This window comes from Anarhichas minor, unplaced genomic scaffold (assembly GCF_050575085.1).
Source record: "Anarhichas minor isolate MPS153535 unplaced genomic scaffold, ASM5057508v1 ptg000055l, whole genome shotgun sequence".
NCBI classification, from domain to species: Eukaryota; Metazoa; Chordata; class Actinopteri; order Perciformes; family Anarhichadidae; genus Anarhichas; species Anarhichas minor.
The window spans coordinates 1,907,290-1,930,755 of record NW_027466501.1 but is presented as its reverse complement, the minus strand read 5'-3'; the positions used below and the strand labels follow the sequence as shown (position 1 = coordinate 1,930,755).

The 23,466-nt window shown below is 45.3% G+C and overlaps 1 protein-coding gene across 1 annotated transcript in view; it reads right to left on the bottom strand.

Annotated features, from left to right (window-relative positions):
• Positions 1–23,466, bottom strand: part of camk1da (calcium/calmodulin-dependent protein kinase 1Da) — a 43,477-nt gene that overhangs the window by 17,536 nt on the left and 2,475 nt on the right. Inside the window, exons 2-4 of the mRNA XM_076075974.1 lie at positions 21,274–21,376; positions 3,820–3,951; positions 830–904 (exon numbers count right to left, since the gene is read on the bottom strand). Coding sequence (XP_075932089.1) covers positions 830–904; positions 3,820–3,951; positions 21,274–21,371 — 305 coding nt within the window. The 5' untranslated portion in view covers positions 21,372–21,376. The remainder of the gene's footprint in view (positions 1–829; positions 905–3,819; positions 3,952–21,273; positions 21,377–23,466) is intronic.

Genomic DNA, 23,466 nt, shown 5'->3' with positions numbered 1-23,466 from the left:
TGTGTGTGTGTGTGTGTGTGTGTGTGTACGTGGTGATGGGTGGGCGGACAGAACAATAAGATTAAACGTGTGAGGAAGACAGAGATGGAGAGTTATGAGTCTCTGGCTCATTTATATGTAGTGTTTTATGAATAACTCAAGAAAACATTGTGATTTTAAGATTTCTGTATTCAACAGAGATATTGCTCTTGTGGTTTTTCTCCAGGAAAGTTCTAATGTTCCCATTTTTAAAAATAGAAAATATCACCAAAAATACAATAAACAGAAAGTTTTGACAAAAAAGAAAGAAAAAAAATCTAAAAGGATGAAATGATTTTTTTCTTTCACCAGTGATTACTCACCTCAAAATTGAACAATCCCAACACTATAATCTGTGTCTAGTATGTTTCCAGCTCCAACAACGTCCAAAAATCCTACATTTCCCATAATGCAAGTAGATAGCATAATTCCATGCTGAGTCATACTGCTCTGCAGGTTTAATAGAGAAACGCTGTGAGAACCACAACTTTCTCCTGATTATTAAGTCAGCATGCAGTCACAACCTGCTTTTAGTGTACATGTTGCACAGATAAGTGCAACAGTTTTCACAGGATAAGTAGTACTTCTTATGACACGTATACTGAACACAACGTGTAAAATCAGTGGATTGCCCCTTTAAGTTTCAGCATACAACTTACTGTCACTAGACCACCTGATTGAATGATCTCCCAGTGACGCATGGATGATTTGGGGCCCTTTTGTCTCTCATCAGCTAGATTGATCAACAGTCCCAAAAGCTCAAGTAAGAGAGCAAACGAACAACAAAAAAAGACACGAGGCTTAAACTCACAGCTGCATGATCAGGTAGAGGTGGTCAGGGCTCTCGTAGATGTCCTCCAGTGCCACAATGTTCTCATGCTTGATCCTGCAAAACAAAGACAGACCATCGGTGTTTTATTTCAAAGCTGCAGCACGTCTTATTTCACACAATAACCCATTAACGGAACTAAACTGTTACCTCGGGTGGCCTTACAATCCAGACTACAGTACCCAGATTCCTTCAGTAGCTTTTGATCACACTACGTGATCTTCATCTGCAGACATAGTTTGCCCAGTTGCCACGGAAATGTAGATTTCCTAGATATTCATTTTTTGCCCAGTTGCTCCGCAAACGTTACCCGCTGATGAAGATCATGGGATATGATTGAAAGCTCCAGAAGAGCTACTAAAGGGACCTTGAGGTGAGACTGTTATTTCTGGAGGCTAGTTGACATCTGAAGAAGACCGTGGCTGTGTTTGAAATCCCAAACTAACAAATTGCTGCGTTCCCGCTGCATAGTATGTGGATTGTGTGTATGCGAGAAATGCCAGGATGTACACCACATAGGCAAGAGGATTCAGTTGAAAGTTCTAGAGAAATTGTGAATAGGAAGTGTGATGTGAATTGAAATTTTTTTCCAAAAACTACTAATTCTGAAGCCAAGGATGAACTCTCGCCCAAAAATGTCCACCCAGCTCAAATTCTTCAGGGACTCGAACCGACAATCTTCCGATTACAGAGGGCCATTCTGCCACGAAACCATTTTCATCTTCTCCTCACCTCTCTGCTCATTTCTGTCAGTTCTCTCCTGGTTTCTCCATGGTTACGGCTCTGTGACGAGGGTGTTTCCATCCTTCTGTGTGTGTGTGTGTGTGTGTGTGTGTGTGTGTGTGTGTAGGAGTACATTCGTTATCCTAACACCTCATACCTTGTAGAAACACGATTGATTTTGTGTGTGGGTGTGTGGGTTAATCATCTTTTGCATTGTGAACAGAGGTAATTCCCCCTAGTCTATCTATCTCTCTCTTTCCAACACACACACACACACACACACACAGGAATGCACAGCAGGTGCGCAGGTGAGCATCTGACACTTATTATGGAGCGTGCAACCTTTCGACGGCAGGCAGGCGATGAACCGCGGAGCTGAGACGTGACTCATACACACAGACACTGACGTGCAGGTTGAAAAGGGATGATGTGTGTGTGTGTGTGCGCGCGCGCGCTTATTGAAGCCCTGCCAAAGATAATGAAGAGAGTGTAATGGCAGAGGAGAGCCAGGAAGCATTGTTAAAAACCCTCTCGTACATTATCGGCTTCATGCTCCAGCCAGTTGTTCTCATTCATGAATTTCTGCTGCATGAGTCCTGCTGCGCACGGAACGATGTCACGTGTGGCATTTTTATTTGATTTTCAATCTTTTGAAATGTAGCACACAACAAAGCTCTGAAGTGAGCTGAAATGATAAGTTCATTCATTAATCTATTTTATATACGGGAATCAGAGCATAATTATGGCAGCAAACTACTGTTTGCAATGTAGAGATGCAGTGGAGTAACGTCTCCGTGAGCAGAGAATCAAGTCATTCATCAAGTAAAATTGACAAACATTGAATACATTTAGCTTCACAATTAAGAGTATGTGCTGCTTTTCTGTGTTATACAACTGTAAATTAATATTTAGATTTTGACAATTGGAAGAAAAAACAAAGAAGCAAAGAAATAATTTGAAGACATCCCCTTTAGCTATGGGGCTATACCAAATGATTAATCAAATAAATAAATGATATATATATATATATATATATATATAAATATATATATATATATGCATGAATAACATTCTTATATCAATAATATCGTTTTAATTTGTAATGTAATGAAGTAATGAGACCACTGACTATTTTTATCACTCAGGCTGGGACACTCCCTGGAAATGTTGCATCATGGGAAATCAAGAAGAAATGTCAACCATGAGGATGATGCCGTTGACCTACTATAATACAGGTGCTATTGCTCGAGGTCATGTTCCTCCAAATTAAAAACTAATTTCTCGAAACTTCTTGATTTTTTCCATAATTCTTTCCATCATCTCCTTTCAGCAGATCCTCTGAAAGCGTTGGCTCTATTTGCTGAGGGAGAACATCGCCCTGATTTGTGTAAAGTCATCAGCTTTCCCCTCCAGAGCCGACCCGCTGTCTCACAGTGAACGGGCTGATGGAAGCTGCCAGTGTGCTCCCTCACGCTCTCATGCGTTTGCAGTAATGACACTCATTTGTCTCAATGAAAGTCTGCATCTCTCCTTTATTACTGGAGGCAATTTTCATTTTCTCTAATGTTACACATTGCGGCCGAACGAACACATTTATTGTATCTAATAGAATAACACATCTGTATTGCCACGGCGCACAGACGCCCGGCCAGTGTGACATTTATGTGTAATCATGTGGTCACATGCTTGTGTGTAAAAGGGAGACAAGCTTGTGTTTTTCTTCTGAGGGTACGCTTTGCCTCCCTTGCATGTTAGTAGCTGCCATGGCTGTTATCATACAGTACACTTGCCCTGATGGGTTGAATCAGGAATATCTAAATATAATCCTTTTTAATATGTGTGTCCGTGTGTGTGTGTGTGTGTGTGTGTGTGTGTGACGCTCAGGAATGTTTCATCAATGTTTTTGTTTCTTCTAAAATCGGATGTCTCTCAATGCAGAGTGCAGAAATACCAACTTCTACTCGTTTAAATCAGATTGAAGTCGATACGTTTCCTCTCAATTGACTGAAATAGAGTTTCCCGCAGGATTCTTCTGGTTGATATTGTGCGGCTGTTTTGTGCTCAGACAGACAGGCGTTTCAGTCGTGATGTGTGTGGTAGGTGGGCTGCAGATCGTGACCTGGGGGCGGAAGGGTAAGGGCGGGGGGGGGGGGGGGTTGTGTTGCGTGGAAGAGAGAGGGGAGATGCACAGTTGCCCCGGTAACCAGAATTAGGGAGGCTTTACGCGCGCTTTGTCTGACGGCACTCACTTCCTCAGCACGGCGATCTCGTTCTCGATGCTGCTCTCCTTCCCCTTCAGAGCCTTCTTGGGGATGCACTTCACCGCAAACATCCGGCCGGTCAGCTTCTCCTGGGCCAGGACCACCTCGGAAAACGCTCCCCTGTGAACACGTTTTAAACAGAAGGGCACGCGAGTCACAAGCTGATCATTTATGCCGGTGTCCCACTAGTTTTCACAATAAATAGGTTTTCACAATACAGAAAAAAAAAAAACAATGGTCAAATTCTAAATGTTAGAGCTCGAGCTAACCAGACAAGTGTGGTCAGTAGAGTGTACCGATTCAACATTTTTTTTAGTGCCATTTGCTGTTTCCAGATTAAACCTAGCAAACAAAATGTGAAAAAAATTCCAGCCTAAATAAAATTGGAATGAATTTGGTTATTTTGCCTTTGAGATCTCATTGACAGCAGGTACAGGTATCTGATCTTAACATGCAGAAAATTACACTGCAATGATAATGGGATTGGATCTGCCAAGTGTAACATTACCAATTGTTTTTACTCATTCACTTAAAACGACTGCTACGGATGAAAAATCATTTCTGTGCGTGTGTGCGCCGGGGAGACGAGCAGGGCGACGAATGAAGATGAGCCTATTGAGAGTTAATCTGCCTGAACCGTGCGTTGACTCCTGTGACGATCTGCCATCAGCTTCACTGACGTCGCATTAGTGGAAAACAAACGTCTCTCTGTCCTCATCATTTGTCTCCGCTGCCTCTGTAACGTCCTCCGTGATCTCTTCCTGTGCAACATTCAGGCAACCTGCAGCCGACACAAATCCAGATTTATAACGTACTAGGGCCAATAACATCGAGTTTAAAACCACAAGACACCTTTTAAGGCCCAGAGGAACAACCGTATGAAGTTTAGCAAACAGTTACCTATTGACACATTCAGCAGACACGGCGCAACATTAGCATTCATTTGGAGTCGCGTTCATGGCCCTATAATGAATGGAAGTACAATATTCACTCGTCTATTATCTCCGTTTTGTTCTCCACCAACTCCTGAGGTAAACAGTTGATATAAAAACACACTGTCTGCTGTTGTGGTCAATAAAATCCAAACAAATTAGCTGAAGCGTGCAACCTGAAACACTAAAAAGCAATGTTCACACTACGAGCGTCAAATCAAGAGGCCACAAGTCCTTTTCCGTGGGAGCCGGTGACATGAAGCTACAAACTGACGCCCGACACTTGCCGCCACGTGACGCTCTACAAAACGTATTTGAGCCGGCCTCAACAGCGAAGTGTCAGCCAATCATGTTTGGTTTCACCATTTCCAGCCCCCTTCCCTTTACCCGCCACCACTGTTCCGCTCCGTCTAAAAAAAACGAAAAGAGAAACGTATTCTTGCCGCTAGCCAGTTCTCAGTGCTTTTTAATGACATAACTAAAATCAACGAGCGCTTGAGCAACACAACGATGAAGTAGGCTACGCTTGGCCGCAGGGTGAACATAGCATAGTGATATTCCCATCAGCTTCAGATGTACTTTGTGTCTGGCGCTAATTAGCAAACATTAGCATGATAAAAAGCAAAACTAAAACGGTGCCCACAGTTAACATTACACCTGCTAAACATCCGCATGTTAGCATGCTAATGTTTAACATTTAGCTCAAAGTGCCGCATCGGGGAGCTGCTAGCCTCTGGCTTGCTAATCTGTTGCCTTTTGTGATACACTGCGTGTCTTTTCTTTTAAATAGTGCTTCTTAGGATTATTACAAAAAAAGTGAAACGTGGCAAAATAACAGCAGTCAGGTTCATAGGAAGGACTCTGAGACTGCACTAGGCTAACGGGAGCAATAAAAAGAAAGAAAAAAGGTCCAACTGTGTTTTAACATTGCTCTAATAATCTTATTCTGCCGATTAAACATTTCATGCGTATATCTGTGAAACCCTTTATTTACATCAGTCGAGACTCAATTCATGAATTTACTTCCATCTCTCCATCTTACACGCCTGACTGCATAAAAAAAAAGTCTGTCATCAGGCAGCCTTTCATACACTCGTCCACCGGACGTCATCACATCACACCTTCGCCCTCCCTCTCCATGCCGAGGTTTCCATTCATCCATTGTTACCTGTGTGTGTGTGTTTGTGCTGCGAGTGTGTTTTAAGAGCCTCATCCCGGCGGTAAGAGGCTGTTGAGAATGAGCTCTCCATCACATCGATATGCGCTGCTGTGCGGCAAAGCCCTCGAGCCCCTTAGAGAAGGAGCACATTTGACAAGCCGCCCATCAGCCTCTAGGGAGACCAGCCCCAAGAACGCCAGCGTGCCATCACAGTTACCGGTTTGTTGCCGATCTTCTCTGAGGTGCTTGCTCTTGGTGTTTTTCTCACACCTCTCGGCGAGAATCTCTCTCTCTTCTCACCTTCACTTCCTCCTCCTCCCTCCTTCTCTCTCTCTCTTCCTCTTTGCGTTTCTCACCTCACTCTCGACACATCTTTTACAGTGACAAGTGATCATATTGCCTGTTGGCCCCCCGGGTGATCAAGGTGGACTTTCCGGCAAACCAATGAGATCACTCCAAATGCCCTCCCACGCCCGCACACACAGCGGACACCTGCTGGCGCTGATAACAGCTGCTGTGGGTTTTGGTGACGTCAAAGCCAGACGAAACGAGCGGGCCGTGCTGTTTGCATTGTTGCCTTGCTTACACACATGCGTGTACGCACACACGCAGAGCTTTTCATTCATTACCCGCAGAGACTGAAAAAGAGACACACGTACACACATGAATGAGCATCCATTGACAAAAACAGCCACACAGGGATACGCAACCACTCAATCTCTCTGCCACACACTCTGAGCCTCTGTGTGTGTGTGTGTGTGTGTGTAGGGGGGGGGTACATGAACTCAGCCTTAATCTGCACTCATTTCTTCTTCCCATAATCCCAATAACTCCTCATTTATAACAGTAGAGAACAAACGCATTACGTCTAGTTAAAATAAATGTAAATAAAATCAGTAGCACGACTCTTAAGACTTAACGTTGCTTTCTACCGTTCAGTCGTCGCCCTCGTGTAAGAGCCTCTCAGAAACTGCAGCACTGATTGGAGCCTATCCTGCTTTCAGAGCCATAATCACAACAGTGATGTGACCGCCAGCTCCAATCTCCAGTTTGCAATCATGATTATGATCAACAATATGATTATTATATCAGTAAAAAATATAAGATTTGGACAGAATTTGCTTTGACACACACAAACACACACAGAGACTATGTTCATTCAAGCTGAATATTATGTCTGAATGGTGGGAAGAAGTGAATGAAATGTGAAGCTGAGCTATACTGAAATGAGGAAAAAGGTCAGTAGAGAGAGAGGGAGGGATTGAAAGAGTGTGACACACACACACACACACACACACACACACACACACACACACAAACACGCTGAAAGGGAAACCTGTGGGGCTCATTTGATTGGAGAAAACGGGAGCTTGTATAACATCTGGCTGCTGAGTTCACTAATTGGCCACTGTGTATGTGTGTGTGTGTGTGTGTGTGTGTGTGTGTGTGTCGGGGGTTGACTGGCTGGCAGTCCCCGCTTGCCGTTACCCGTGGCAACAATGATTGCATTTCCTCCTGTATAAAACCTGTGTAACTGAGTCAGTCGAGCTCTCCGAGTGCGCCGCGCAAGAAATGCATTGGCATTAACAGTGCGTGTGTGTGTGTTTCTCCATCAAGTGCATATCCAACAGAGAAACAGTCTGTCTCACACATGCACATGCACGCACACACAGTGTAAGACAGAGATAGGAACGGAGAGACTAGAACAGGCCGACAAGGGGACAGTGACACAGTTAACATGGAGACTGACAGCAGCCATCAGTGTTTCTCCATGTCGAGCTGAAAGTACATTCATTACAAAAAGTTGTTCAGTCATCAGATTCTTCTGCATTTTTACTGAAAGCACAAATCCGCCTGCAACCAATCAGAAACAGCTTTATTGGCCATGTATGCGTATCTTCTGTCTGTAAAACCCTGTCTCGTAGTGTTATAAACCAAAAGGTGCGTTGCTTTGCTGTACGATACACTTTCAACTCAACTTTTTACTCAAACTGGCAACCAGGGTTGTATTTCAAACTGCTATCTCCCTGCCGAAGCACATTTATTGCCAGAGTCAGAAACACAAAATCTCTATTTGACAGATAAAGGTGTGAAAATGGCTCAAGCTGTGGTCTAATTGGCATTTCACACCTCCATTAACAAACCCTACATAAAACAGGGTTGTTAAACACAAGTCATCAATGCAGGTAACCCAGACAATGCCAGAGAGTCCATTAATGCCCTTCTGTTGGCTCACAAAGCGGTCAGGTACACTGGAACAGACATAAATTGAGGCTGCGAGATGGCATTAATGGCGCACGGTAGTTGTACTAAGTGCAAATTGTTAACACATCTCTCACAAGATCCGGCGCCGCTCAACCACAAACACCCTCCCCCTGCACAATCTAATCTGCGGCTCCTTTGTTAACCCTGTTATTCAGCGTCTGTCATAATGCTTCCAGAGGTTTTTTTCACTACTCCCATCACTGGGAAGGGATTTTATCTTTAAGTTCAGTTTCATTTTGGCTTTAACGCCATCGATCTGAAGTCTAAATGCAAAAACATTCCTTTAACCGACAAGAATGCCAGAAAAATTCAGTTACCTCTGAATGAGCACACACACACACACACACACACACACACACACACACACACACACACACACACACACACACACACACACACACACACACACACACACACACACACACACACACACACACACACACACACACACACACACACACACACACACACACACGATAATGACAGAGCATGGGCAAGGACAATTACACACTACTGTCATCACTGAGCAGACCACGTACACGTACACACACACAGTAACACACATGCACCATTATTATCCTGTGCTTTGAATACAAAGTAATCTGCTTGAGTCGTGTGTCATTGATGCCAATGAAAAGATTGTTGCGTTCGTTGTATAGTTTTAGGTTCATAGGCTCAATTGCCCAATTGCAGGGCAGCCGATGCTTATTTGTCACATGGAGACTGTCAATTTTAACAATTAAGTGTGAGTTACACGTCATCCTCCACTTCCTAAATAATTTAGGGTCCTTTCCTGTATCTCACGTTTTCATGGAACTTTTTTCAGGAGTCTCCGTGTCTCGCTTCGAAGAACCAGCTCAGAATTACATAAACGGTCATGTTTATGTAATTAGATACAAATTCAAAACGAGGCCAAGAGATCAGCAACAACAGATTTCTAAACCCTCCTAAACTGTCTCAGGACCTGTTGTAGGCTTCTGACCCGCAGCGGATCTGGATCACGATGGCAACGGGAGGCCAGGCCGGATGGGCAAGGATTTTATTACCGCTGCTGTGTGAAAGCAACGGAGCAGAATAACAGGACAGGTGGAATACAAACACTGCTGCCACACACACAGTCTTCAGCAGAAGCTCGGTCTCTATATGTAGAAGAAACACAAACACGTGGGGTGAAATGAGGGAAACGGAGCCATAAGAGCCTCCTTCCTCTGTATTTTGTGACTGTGTGCACACGCTATACGCCTCAGTTGCAGAGCGCGTAGGCTTAAATAGCACTGTTGCCACGGCAGCAATTAAGTGCCAATTATAGTCTGTATTCTCAATGTGGCTCCGACAGCAGAAGATGAAGACGAGAGAGAGAGAGAGAGAGAGAGAGAGAGCGCTGTGAGAAAAATGCCTGTACAGTCTTCGGCGCAATTAAGACAAAAAAAATAAAAAAAATCCACAAAACGGAAGCAGAAGTTGGCGTAAAAGCTCGAGACGCTGCAAGCCAACACGCTGTCCGTAGGGGGGGGGGGGGGGGATGGTGAAGAGTGGGCTCCTCTCCACCAGCAATACCACCACAGATGGGACGAGCTCTGTGGCACAAAATTAAACAGAAAGACGTGAACCGATGCATGCTGGGCGAGATTACTTCAGGCCACCATGGAATGATAAAAAGGAAACTGTCATAATAGACGAATCAAAGGCATGCAGAGATCTCAGGACACGATGCAAAACCCAAAATAGAGATTCAACAAAAACACTGGATACCTCCAACCTGTACACAAAACAGAGGTATTAGAGTTATCTGGACCTGAATTGCGAGGTGTCACATTCCTCACTTCCACAGAAAAAAGGTAATGCCTTCTTTAAACGGATTCGTTTCATCTTCTCGTTTCAGCTTATTATTCCTCGACAGCTAGTCGTGATCAAGTTATTTTTCTAAATGCCACAGAGCCTGGTGACCTGGACTCCCCCCCCGAGACAAGAGAAACCGAATTCAGGAGTGGCATAAGAAGTGTCTGTGTGTTTAATTAAGTGGAAAAGGGGAGTGACCACATGGGGAAGAAATAGAGATGCTGCTTCCTGTCTGCTTTGTGCGTTCCAGTCACATGGTTACACATGCACAGACCAACGCAGCCTGGGCGGTACGGACTTGCCATGGCAACAGCTCTGACCACTACTGAGGCTATCAGGAGACTTCCCTTCTGTTTACATTAATCGCCATGGTAACAGCTTCAGCCCGTGTGTGTGTGTGTGAGGATGCGCTTGAACTCTGGGTAATCCCATGTGTGAAAGCGAGACTGTGTGAGCGGGTTCATGGTCATTTGTCACGATGCATGCTGTGTATAGCCGTGTGTGTGTGAGTGTGCGTGTGTGAGAGTGTGTATGACCGTGTGTGTGTGTGTGTGTGTGTGTGTGTGTGTGTGTGAGTGTAAAATCAATCTGAAAGTCAAAATTTGGAACGTGCACAGTTGTAAATGGAAAATGAGTTGTGGGAGCATGGGAGTGAATCATGAGTGCAGCGGTTGTGCAAAATCACTCCATGGCTGTCAACGCTAAATTTGGCAAACAGCCATAGTTGTTGTGCTAGCTGACGGTGTATAGATGAGGTGTCAAATCAATGAATTTGGGATTTCGTGTGAGTGTTATTATATAAATGTACCATTAAAGAACGGCTCGAATCTACAATAGAAACCGCGGAGAAGAAACTGCCGCAGCGAAAAAAGCTGTTTTGACGACAGAGCAGGTGACTCAGCAGTTTATCTCCTGTCCTGTGACCTTGGAGATTCCCCTAGCCCCACACACACACACACACACGCACACACGGTGGATGGCCCGCAATTGCATCAGTTGTGGCTGAAGGTACAGGGCTGACTGCAGTGACAGCAACATGAACACTGCCAGCACAGCACCGCAGTCTCCTCGTCAGTATAACAAGAACCATGCTGAGTGATGGAGGCAAACAGAGAGAGAGAGGGAGGGAGGAGGCATTTCCTCACTTTTTTTTTTTAAAAGAAAGGTCATGTCTTTTTATTTCCTGACATATTGAAGGCCCTGCTGGAGGTCCTCAGCGCTAATAAGAGTGTGTGGAAGTATTGACGAGGATAGTAAACTCAGACTCTTTCATGACATCCGGCCTGAGAGGAGGGGTCACATGTGTGGAGCTAGTCCATCCACACTACTACGTTTCCATTTTAAAACGCATATCTTTCGCTACGTTTACACTATTCCGGAGCTTTACAGAGGGGTTTGCAAACGCTGCTGACGCTAGCTTAGCTTGTTTGAGGAGGGCGATGGACACGGAGGACTTTCCTTTTTCTTATTCATGCTTATTTTGTTCTGCACAACTATTGTGAAGTTCACAAAGAAACTGTGAACGATCAAAAGCATAAATGCTCTACGGCACGACACGGACTTCAGCCACCGGGCAGAGCGACGAGTGAGAGAACAGACGACCAGGAACCGGAGGAAATGAGTGAGACGTGCGTCGTCCAAACGTATTGTGAGTAAACGTCTCTGTTCGCCTGTGATGCAGCCTTTTATTATGTTTCCATTCCTGTTATCTTCACAGAGCGGAGTCTGCTTCAGAGGCGGGGGGGGGGAGGAGACACGTGGACTTCCTCTGACTCGTCTGTCGGTAGAGTGACACAGTCATCTTGTTCCTTTAACAAAGAATAATGTTCCCCGAATACCCTCAAATCAGAAGGAACAAAATGTACGACAGAGACGCAGATCCTTTTCATTTGAGACGCTGAGGTCACTCCATATTAGCCGAGAGACATCGGCTCGGCCTAGTTGAAGCATCTGTTTGAAGAATTATAAATCAGACATCAGACTGTTCAACGAGAACACGGACGAGAGGGTTGCTGAAGGGCTCTACAGCGTCACCCCAACAAGCTGTTGGATGTGCCTCTTTGTTCCCAGTCGGGCTGTTAGACATGGACATGAGTCATTAACACGCAAATATCCCTCCATGATGGAGACCTACATGTTTGCTTTCGAGATTTATGATAAAATGGCCTCTATTGAGGTTGTATCAGTAGAAACAAGCCAAGTGCAAATATTTAAACACGCTGTTGCGATGTGGCTACTGTTGTTTTTTCTTATTTTCAGCTTACAGATACACACACATGCTCACACTTGTTTTTTTCCCTCAGGTGAAACTATGCATTCACTTTCCCAGCAGCTCTACATGATCTCTCTCACATGCACATTATCCAGATAACCAAATATACCTCCGTCACACCCAGCAGCAGTCGCACACACAAGAGAACAGGTGCTTACAGGACTGAGTCACATTTAGTCAGCCTAATCTCGCCTGCCTTCAATAGATTACAAATATCATATAATCACGAACTAACGTCACGACAGCACAAGTCACACATAGCAGGGGAGGCGTGTCAGCAGCAGCAGGAGGAGGCGGCTGCAGGGTGCAGCTGGCCTGGAGGTTACAGAGAGCGAACGGCATCCACCAACAGCCGAGCGAGCCCGCCTTTTATGAATAATTGTGCGTAGCTGTTGGTTTCCTAAAAGCCACCCAGCCGCTTCTGAGATTTTTAGTACATCTATAAGTAACCGGGTGGAGTCCTGAGGGTCAGCTGAGAAACCAGGAATTCACTGCAGTCCGGCCCAAGAAATAGTCCGGCAAAGAAAATCACAATTTGTCCTTTTTACACTGTTGTTTTTGCACATATAACATGTTTTTTAAGCGGGTTTTAGAGACGCTGACCTAGCCAGGCTAGCTGTTTCCCCCCCGTTTTCAGTCTTTAAGCTAAGCTAAGCTAACCGTTGTCTGGTTTCGTTTTTTAGTGTACAGACATGAGAGTGCCGTCAATCCGAAAGCGGATTTCTTGTTTACCTTCCGTTCACAAAATAAAGTTATTGCCGAAATACCAACAGTAACCTGGTTTCTGCATATTGATTCTAAACCTCCCGCCAAGGGGTTGAGAGATGATTTATGGGGGCCGCCAGACGGTTGTGGAGCAAACTATAAAATCAACACGCACAGCTGGCTGGGACAAAACAGTGACGCAGTTTTTGCATAAAAGTGACACCTCAACTGGAAGACAACCTCTGCTGGTTACAGAGCCTGAGACAATTTAAAACTTTGGCACTTCAGTGTTTGTGTGCAGCATTGTGTTCTGCTCAATGAAGACGTGAGAGCAACTGGGCCAAGCTGTGCCAAATAAACAGCCACACACACACACACACACACACACACACACACACACACTGATCTAAGTACAGTAGTGGGACTCCGTGAAAGTAGGTCTGCTATAATACAGAAAAAGCCTCCAAGGTGCAGATGAGTGAGTGTGTGTACGTGCCATTTCACAGTAACATGTATGTCTGATAGTTTTGGTATGTTTTAAACAAAAGATGGATTTTTTTCAGCGTGTGAGAGATATTCTGTGAAAATGTCAGATACTGTGCGTGTTGGTTGTGTTTGTGTGACGTGGCTCATCAATGTGTGTTTAAGTGTGTGTGTGTGTGTGTGTCAGCCTCTTTCTGTGTTTCTCCGAGTGTGTGCTCGTGTGCGTTTTCTGTGGGTGTATTTTTGTGGGTTTGTTTGTGTGCGTGCCGTCTGCCCTAAATTACCTGTCCAGAAGACGGAGTGTGTGCCGGCCCGCGGTGGAGCCGCTGCGGTGGCGCTGCTTCCATTAACGGCAGCAATCATTCACGATCTGATAGGCAACAGCCAAAATATTATTTGGGAACACGCTGTTACACTATGATTCATCTCAGCAGTCCGATCGATATAGGATAAGACCCCGGAAAGCTTACAATGCTGAATAAGACCGGTTTCAACACGGGTCACGCGTAAGGCTGCAATTAATGATTCTTTTTTTTGATTAATCAATTAGTCGTTTGGTCAATAAAATGTCAGAAAATGATAGAAAATGTTTTTTCGAAAGCCCAAGAGGACACAAATAGATTCAGCTGACTGTCATAGAGGAGTATAGAAACCAGAAATATTCACATTTAAGAAGCTGGAGTCAGAGGCTTTTGACTTTTTTTGATCGCACAGTCTGCAGCAGTTCTTCTACTTCTGAACAGCATTTAGTGTAAGCATTGGCCCTGTTTTAGTTTGTTCTAGGACTGGGTCGGTAGCTTGTGTTGTATTCAGACGAACACACCATCTACATGGTGAGATCATTTGCCATTTGGAGCCAACAGAACACTCAAGACATGATGCACTCGTATCTCACAAGGAAGAGTCACACAAATATAACCGAACATGTTCGCACACGCCCGTTTACCGATAGCAGTCTGACTCATCTACCGGGGAACGCTCACACAGGTCACGGTCAAATCAATCCAATACAAGGTTCCTCAAAGATTGCATTACGGTGATCGGCAAAGGTCAAAAGTACCCCATGTTTTCTTTTTTTATTCGCCATCACATCACTGACTGGGCTGAATGTAGATTATTTTTCGCATTAAAGTTTTGTGCAACCTGCTCCGACGCTCGCTGCCGTCTCAACGGGGGACGAGCAGGAAGAAAGGGAAGCTCGGAGCTCCGTGTTCCTGCAGAGGACAAAGCCCTGCAGAGAGAGAGAGAGAGAGACCCAGACAGTCTGCTTGATGATTCACTCTTGATCCCGAACATCGTCTCTCGACTGGGCTGACGTTTCTCCATCGCTGCAGGAGCACCCCCTTAATTCATCATTGCCATCATCAGAATCATCTGCTTCTTCCGTCCGTTTTTACGCGACGAGCCACCAGTTTGCATTTGGAGGGAAATGGAACAAGCACAAAACAGGAACATAGTGCTGTTCTTTCAGAGTTTCTGGTGACAGCAGATGGTTGAAGGAAAGGAAGGCCGACAGAGATGACTTCCAACATATTCATCCTTTAGTGGACCCCCCTAGGGGCCCCTCGAGGCCATCCCCTTAGGCTCCCATGTGCCTCAATTCCCCCTCCTCCGCTATACTTTGCGCTGCCATTGTCAAGAGCAGCCGAGCCTCAAGGGAGAACACGCTAAGCTGCTTTCTGACTTGCCTTTCCGGGCAGGTAGAGGTTGCACAATGAAACGATCAGCAGTCAGCTGGTATCGCAGCCATTGAGTTGACTGACCTTACACGTGTCCTTATGAATAAATGCCTCCCCTTTCTCTTTGTGGACACCCAGCACAGGAAACCGTTTCTGTTTACTACTTTGTGCCGTCGGAATATGACGCCCTGCCTCCGCTGTGATGAAATGAATTATGGGGGGGGGGGGGGGGGAATCAGAGAATTAAGTGTCGGTCGACAGGAGACCCAGATGTGTTATACAGTGCGACACCTGAGCTAGTAACTGTTATGGTTTGCCCACTTACCCATTAAGCGTGGCCCAACACCAACAACCTAGCCACCAAATATACGATTAGTATTTAAAAACATCTCTTTTTGTTTATTCACTCAGCTATTCCATTTACATTTTCTGCCAATTCTATGATACATGATGGCTTAAACGCTGTTTGTTCACACTGCCGGGATACAGTTCCCAGAGACAACACAGGGGACATGACCTCAGTGTGAATCCTCAGATTCCCTGGCAAATGGATTTCTAAGAGGTTTAGACTTTAAGAAGTCTATGAGAAAATGTACCACAAAAGATCTTGCGTTGAGTTTGAATGATGTTTTGAGAGGCCAATGGCCCGCGGGGAAAACAATTAGCTACGCCGCTCAGGTCGCCGTGACTCCACTGACCCCCAGCAGCACCCTGTCGCCCTTGATCACCAAAATATAGTCATCCCGCTAACCGCTAACTTCACCATAACAAGCAGCATTTGTCCCCCAGCAGGCTGTGGCCCTGATTCCCCTCTCCAGCAGAAGATGTTGTTGTCGAGACCCTTTTGCGAATGCTATAACAGGCCTGAAACAAAGTTTTCCAGTCAGGAGAAACAAACTGAAGACTCCAGATCGAAAAGAAAACAGGGAAAATGTATTTTGTGGAGGTACGTGGTCTCGGCACAGCATCTCCATCTTCTCCTGCGTTTTTCCAGAGAGTTGTCATTTAATAGGTCACGAGGAAACAAACATCCTTTTGTCGTACTTTCATTACTGACGAAAATGAAATACCAGACCAGAAAAGTGTGAAGTGTTTCTGATGTGTAATGCCACAAAAATCGGTCTCTTTTCATATGCAACTAACGGAACAGCATGAGGTAAAAAAAAAAAAAAAAAAAAAAAAAATGAGGGATTTTGTTCTTTTAAACGTCTACATTTTGTGTTCTTACACAAACTTTCTCTGCACCTCTTCCCGAAGCTGGTGCCGTGTTTACAGACGGGAGCGGCCACACACCGGGGGGGGCACACAGCTGTCGGGACAGAGCGGCACGGAGACAACAGGCTTCCAGCTTGGGGGACATCATAAGCTGGATGCGGTTTGCCGAGAGGCTTAATATAGAGCGCTGATCCGATAATGGACTAAAGTTTATGATCATTAATACTCAGAGGACTGGATCCACGTGTCAATCTGTGCAGAGAGGTGGACGCCACCCCTCCCCCCCCCCCCCCCCCCCCCCCACACACACACATTAAATGCATTTCGTGATGAGGCAAGTCCTAACAGCTGGCGAAAGCAAGTGTGTCATTTGCAGCTTGTACGAAGAGGAAAAAGTGACTTTGCCATTCTGCTGCTTTTAAATGCTCTGCTCAGTGTGTGTGTGTGTGTGTGGGGGGGGGGGGGGGGGGGGGGGGGGGGGGGGGGGGGGGGGGGCGAGGTGTGTGAGCTCAAATTTAGTAGCACTGAGATGCCCAACTGACATCAGCATATTCTGTGTTGGTGTGTTGAAATCCGAGCAGCGCGATTAAAAAGTCAGTGCAGAGACGTGAACGGATGCGAATAGAGTGTTATTTTGAGTGTTGATGGAGCAGCTACAATGTTAGCGTAGCCTAGCACCGATGGAGCCGAGCGAAGCAGCAATTTCTGCCGTGGTTAACGGAACGTTCTTGGCGTCTACATGGAGGTGTTTTGTCACAAGTTCATTCTTGACCTTGAATTTTTTTTTTTTTTTTTAAGTAAAAAAAAGAAAAGAAAGAAGTGCGACAAAATAATCTTAATTTCAAGCGTTTTTCCCCTCGGAGCTCTCAACCGCATCACACAGTCCTCACCAGTGGACGGCATTTGCCGAGTTGTCACAGAGATGGCTCAGTTGTCGATTACCACCCGTTATCACGTGATTCACGGCCCATATTCATTTCCATGACAACAGAGCGAACCTCATCCGCTGATGAAGACTCTGGGATGAGGTTGAAAGCTGCTGGAGAAAAAAACTAGTAAGTGCACCTTGAGTGAAGATTATTTTATTGAAAAGTTGTAACAAACCACAGATATTCCTTCATATCAACACAACCAACAGCATCAGCAACATGACATGGTAATCAACAACAAAAACATTAATAATCAATATGTTTATCGACAGCGGACACAAAGTCAACGACGACATCCAAACAAAGAGTAACGACGCAAGTATCATCAAAGTGGATTACTGGCATAAAAACAATCCATCAAAAACACTAACCATGTCATCAACACCTGGTTGTCTCGTTATTGTCGACAACAACCGAGATGAACAACAACGTGATCAGCAGGATCAACAACATCATCAGCGAATCATCACAGCAACAAACAAAAACAAACAAAGTTTTCAGCTTCATCAGCGATCCCCACCGACATAACGACTGATGACGTCACCAATGCCATTAACAGCAAGAACTGCCACCGCATTACGCCGACAAGATCATCATTGGCGGCAACGAGGAGCGGCAACGGCCAATCACAGCCTGAGAGAGAGACCCGACAGAGCAGATGGACAGATCAACAGAGGACAAGCCTGCTGCGAGGACTCAAATATCACTACAATGTGGTCACATTTGTCTTTGTGCAAAAGCACACATCTTAGGCGCACACACGCTGTTCAAAACGTGGGCTCTCTGCCCGCTGATGAAGTTGGTTTTGTCACTTTGCAAACAACCATCTTTTGTTCTATTTATAAGACGCTATTTATAAACAGGGGTGGATGAATGGAAACTTTCAAATCTGCATCCTGTCCTCACTACGCTGTCCAAAAAAAAAGGAAAGTTTGACACAGGGACACACAGCAGGGAGGTGTATGAAGGAGCTTAAAGAGGGAGATATAGAGACATAAAGAGAGAGAGGATGGATGGGGGGGGGGGGGGGGGTGACAGTGTAGAGAACAGTGCCAGCAGCAGGGAAGTGGAGCAGCAATTAAGGGCAGCGTGCCCTAGATGGCACAGTGACGTCCCACAATGCACCACCATCACGCACGCCACTTTACTTTATGTCTCTATCACTCACCTACATGCGCCCACGCACACACAATTTCCACTGTGTCCACTAAGTTCCTGACCTCTAGCCTCAACGCAGAGTCTAAAACATGAGGCTAACCCAAACCCTGTGTTGAGCGACGGCACGCTGAGATGTGCTCGCTCTCTTCGGCCTCCACTCTTCTTCTTCTATCCGTCTCTCGCACATGTTGTCACCGTGACCCCTCCTGCTGAGCAAGCTGTGGCCTACCTGAGACTCACACACACACCGACACAAAGAACACACTCCTGTTTGTGTTGAATTATTGAATAGTGAGCGACAGGGACACACACACACACACACAGAGCATACACACCAGGGGAGGGTAGTAAGACACCGAGGAGAGCCTCGTGTACATGCCCGCAACCACACACAAGCCAGTGTTTGCATGGGTGATTTAGTGTGAGGAGACAAAATATGATGGGTCAGTGTCAGCTCCGTGACATCACATCCTGTCAGTACAGATGCAGCTCAGGAACGCTGACGCAGAAAACTTTCAACGCTGCAGTATTACGCCGACTAGCTTCAGGGTTTCCCCACGTGAGCATCTGAACACAGCGCTGCTGCCAGGGAACGCAAACATGCAAATCTGTATTTCTGTTGGTTTCACTGTTACAGAGCGCTCCGGGGGTGATGAACTTTTGTGGGCTGGAAGTTAGCATCGCAGTGGCTCCCTCCACAACTGGGTTTTTAAAATATCTTCAGCTTCTGTTAACCACAGACCTTATTTCAGGCATCTAACCAAAACCCCATTGACTACGAGACGAGGGAACCGAAAGTGAAAAAGTACAAACTCATTTCCGTGTTTTAGGACTCCTGCAGCACTAAAGAGCTGACAATGTCACTTTGGCCGGTCATCCAATCCCTGGACATATTTTGGACAACAGCTCCTTCTTGATTGCCTCCAAGCTGCTGCTTTCATCCCTACTTTGTCCGCTTCATCACGCTGATAAAAACTCATCCGTTTCCACGTGAGTCACAGCCACCCTGTCTCCTCTTCGTCCTCTTCTCCTTCATCCTGCTTTCCCATGCTGCTAATCGCTAATCACATCCCCATCCCACAAACACACTCCCCCCTTCCGCTTTTATGCTGATGCATCAGGTTCAACGATCCGTCAGCACCTCTGGTTAATGTGTGGCTGCAACACGGCTGATTTGGATCATTGAGTCCTGTACCAGCCTGCATGCTACGTGTGTGTGTGTGTGTGTGTGTGTGTGTCACACATCCGGTCCAAATTTCAGGTGATCTGGAGTAACAAACCCCGACCAGCTAGCCGTCCATCCTCATTCAGCCATTACACGACGTGATTGAACTTCCTTCTATTCAGGGGAAGTCACCCTAATCCCTGCGCAGTTAATCCCAATCTGCATCTGTCCCGCGTGTCCCCCTCCGGGCTGCCGTCCAAAACAGACGCAGATCGTTCCTCACAGCAGGACAAACAGAGCTGGGGTAGACAGACGCTTACTGGGACTAGCTGTCGGGCATTTTGGGGGGCGTCGACCTGTATTCTGTTGCTGTTTGAATGAGAACGAGAGAGAAGGCGGGAGAGAAAAGATGGAACAAGGAAGGAGAGAAAGAGAAGGCATTTCCTAACATGGAGCCGGAGAGTATGAATCTCCTTTATGACCAAGGAGAAAGAAAAAGAAAGGTTGTGAGTGGAATGGTTGAGACCGTTGCTGCTGCCGAGAGACCAAAATTCATGCGGTCTGTTGAAGCCTTGCTGTCATCGAAAAGAACATCCCCTCAAGGAATGTTACAGAATGTGCCAAAAAGATAAACCACTGTATCACTATAAACTCACTTTAGAGCACCACAGTCATCCTAAATTATTGAATCAAGTCTCTATACAAACACTACATACAGTAGGAGAGACTACATTCAAATCACAGGAACACTAGGAGTATTAGTCCCATTAGAAATGCTATGAACCTGCCATAAAGTTACTATGTACTACTGAACATGTTATGACACCCAACATGAATACTACTGCATGGAGTTTCTAGGCAAACGTAAGTCATTTTATATAAATGTGATAGGAATTTGGGGTGTTAATTAGAAAATACATATTGAGCCAGCAGGTGTGTGAAAACAAGTTAGCTAAAAATAATAAATATACCATTTACATAGTTAGTTAAAAGTGATGGATAAATGGTTGACACTTAGCTTAAAGTTAACGATAAACTGTTGAAATACATGGCTGAAATGCTAAATGGGGAAAATACGATAGCTAAAACAAATGAAAAGGTAAATTGGTGGAAGTATAGTATGTATTTAACATATCTAATTGTAAGAGTTCGTTAGTTGGGTACATGTAATGGATAAATTGTTGAAATTGCTAAATTAACAGAAAACAATGGCGTTGTTTTGAAGACACTATTTCTATGTAGAACCATTATGAGACCGTAATTTCACTCAGCACAACAGAGCCATTCGGGAACATTACAGAAACATTGTACATTATACATTTTGCACAAATAGTCAACAATTAGTGATGCCATAGCAAAAACAAAAAAACATTTAAACCCCCCTGCTGAGCAACCGCGGACATGCAACAAGCCTCCAGGAATACCACAGAAGAAGAAACGCGTGTAACAGTCTAAGTGAGTAAGGTCAGTGCTAAGGCTCGTTTTGAGTCACTTTGGTGATATCACTGGAATACTGTAACGTTGCTAAAGTGCATTAAGGTCACTGTCAACTCACTACGGAGCTCCACATGTACACTGAACACTGCTGGGAATATTACTGGCGTATCGCAGAGGTATCCGAGGTGAAGTTAGTCAACTCACGTGCCGAGGACTTCTTTCAAATCAAAGATCTTCTTGATGTCGTCGACTTGTTTTTTCCACGTCTCTCCTCTGCCGGTGTCTCCGTTCTCCCGAGCCATGGCGCTGCTTTTACCGGCCCGAGTCCGACCGACACTGGGCTGCGGGAGGAGGGATGCGATCAAAAAAAAAAAAAGAAAGAAAATAAAAACGTAGGAGTATGTGAAATAAAGGAGAATGAAGCCGAGATGCGTGTAAGAGGTTTGGAAAGTCCCAGTGGTCTGTGCTCCTCTGCTGCAGCAGGACCATGTGAGTTCTCCTGCAGGTTACTGTGTCCCTGCTGCCTCCCTCCTCCTCCTCTTCTTCTCGCTCTCCCTCCTCCTCCCTCTCCTCATCGCCGGCCGCCTGGACAGCGGCTGTCAAGTTCACGAGGACATAACAACGCTTCTCGTCAGAGCTTTCGAAATAAAAGCCTGTTGATTTACATAACGTAGGAGCACAGACATTAGGTTACTTATATTGGTTGATAGGATGTTCAGACAAATAATAATCATATTGGTACTGTTTTTACTTGTGTTAATAATTATTATCACCATAATTACTATTACCAGTACGAGGACTAATAATATAAAATCGGTACTATTATCATCATACTTTATATACATTATATTTTGAACTTAATAAAAACAAAATGATTAGCAAAATCAGGGAAGCCAGCAACCTGAATGTAGCTTCAACTATTAGGTGACATGCAGTGAATATGAATTAATCTTGTATAATACAAATATTTAAAAAATACATTACCAAACAATATATCACATTATAAGCGTAGTAAAACCAGAACCTATATCGGTTTGAGGATGGAGCTGTTATTTCATCCAACAATTTAACGGTAAGGCTAACTGTTATCAATTTCACCAAAATCTAAAACGATTTAGTTCTGCTGTGTTTTTATTTTGAAGTCAACATTTCCCAATTTCCTGTATTACGCTGGTTACGTATGTCTAGCTTGGTGGCGGACCTGCTGCAATTGTCTAAACGTCGTTAATTGCTGCACCGTCGGCACTTTTTCGGGGCCTCCACCTTTCCCCTAACATATTTATGCATTAAAAATCCTCGTCTTCCCATGTTTATTTCCTAACTGTGAAATTGCTTACTGTAGGTTATAATTACCCCCTAAATTCGAGCTTTATTGTGGCAGTGCAGGTTGTTGATGTTCAACAGAAAGATGGGATGCCGCTCACGCATCCTGTCCGACAGAGGGAGAGAGGCGTGTGTATGCGGGTCTGGTCGGGGCACGGTGGGGTAAATTCGCAATGCACCAACTTGCTGACAACCATCACGCAGACCATCACCGTTTTGGGGTCCCCTCGGGGCATCGGCGGTGACAACCGGCTGCAGCTGCGCGTTCACCTGGGTTTAACCGGCCCGCATAACACCTGGATTACCGAAGTGTCCGTTTGCAGAGGCGCACTGATCCCCCAGACTCTGACAGCTGCAGGCGCTGAGGTCAGCTCAGGCCGGGTTACAGCTCACAGCACGCACGCGCACGCACACACATACATACACCACACACAGAGGAGGGAGGGGAGGGAGAGAGAGATGACAATATGTTGCAGCCTCAGCTGCTCATGAGTATTCTGTCTGCAAACTACTGCAGCTCTTCCTCAACAGCAACCAAGGAAAACTCCTCTCCCTCTCCTCCCTCCCCCACACCATTTACTCCATGTCAGCAAATGTGACCTCCCTCTGATGGAAAGATGATTAGCCGGCTGCAAAATACGGAGGAGGGCATCAGAGAGATGTTTAAAAATAAATAAATTTTCAAAAGAAATAAGAGGATGAAGTTCGAGGAAGATGAAGGCACGGTGCTGCCTGTTGGCAGCTTTAATCACCGGCCATACATCTTAGTGCACGCATGCAGCAATGATCTCATTGGCTGGGCCCAGAAGCACTACACCGTGTCAAACCGACTCAGCTCCCCCACCTTTAAATACATGGGAGATATATTGTCAATTCGACACGTCAGACGGGCACCAATTTCATCACATAAGCTCATCTAGATGCCGCTCAGGTCACAGCCGTGAACCCCCCAACAAGACATGTTGACATGTCACAGCGAGAAAAAGCACAGGTGGAAGTAATAACACAGATGATGGCTGAATTCCTGCTTTTATTCACGCTGCCACGGCTTACTGTGACACTTGAATAGCACAG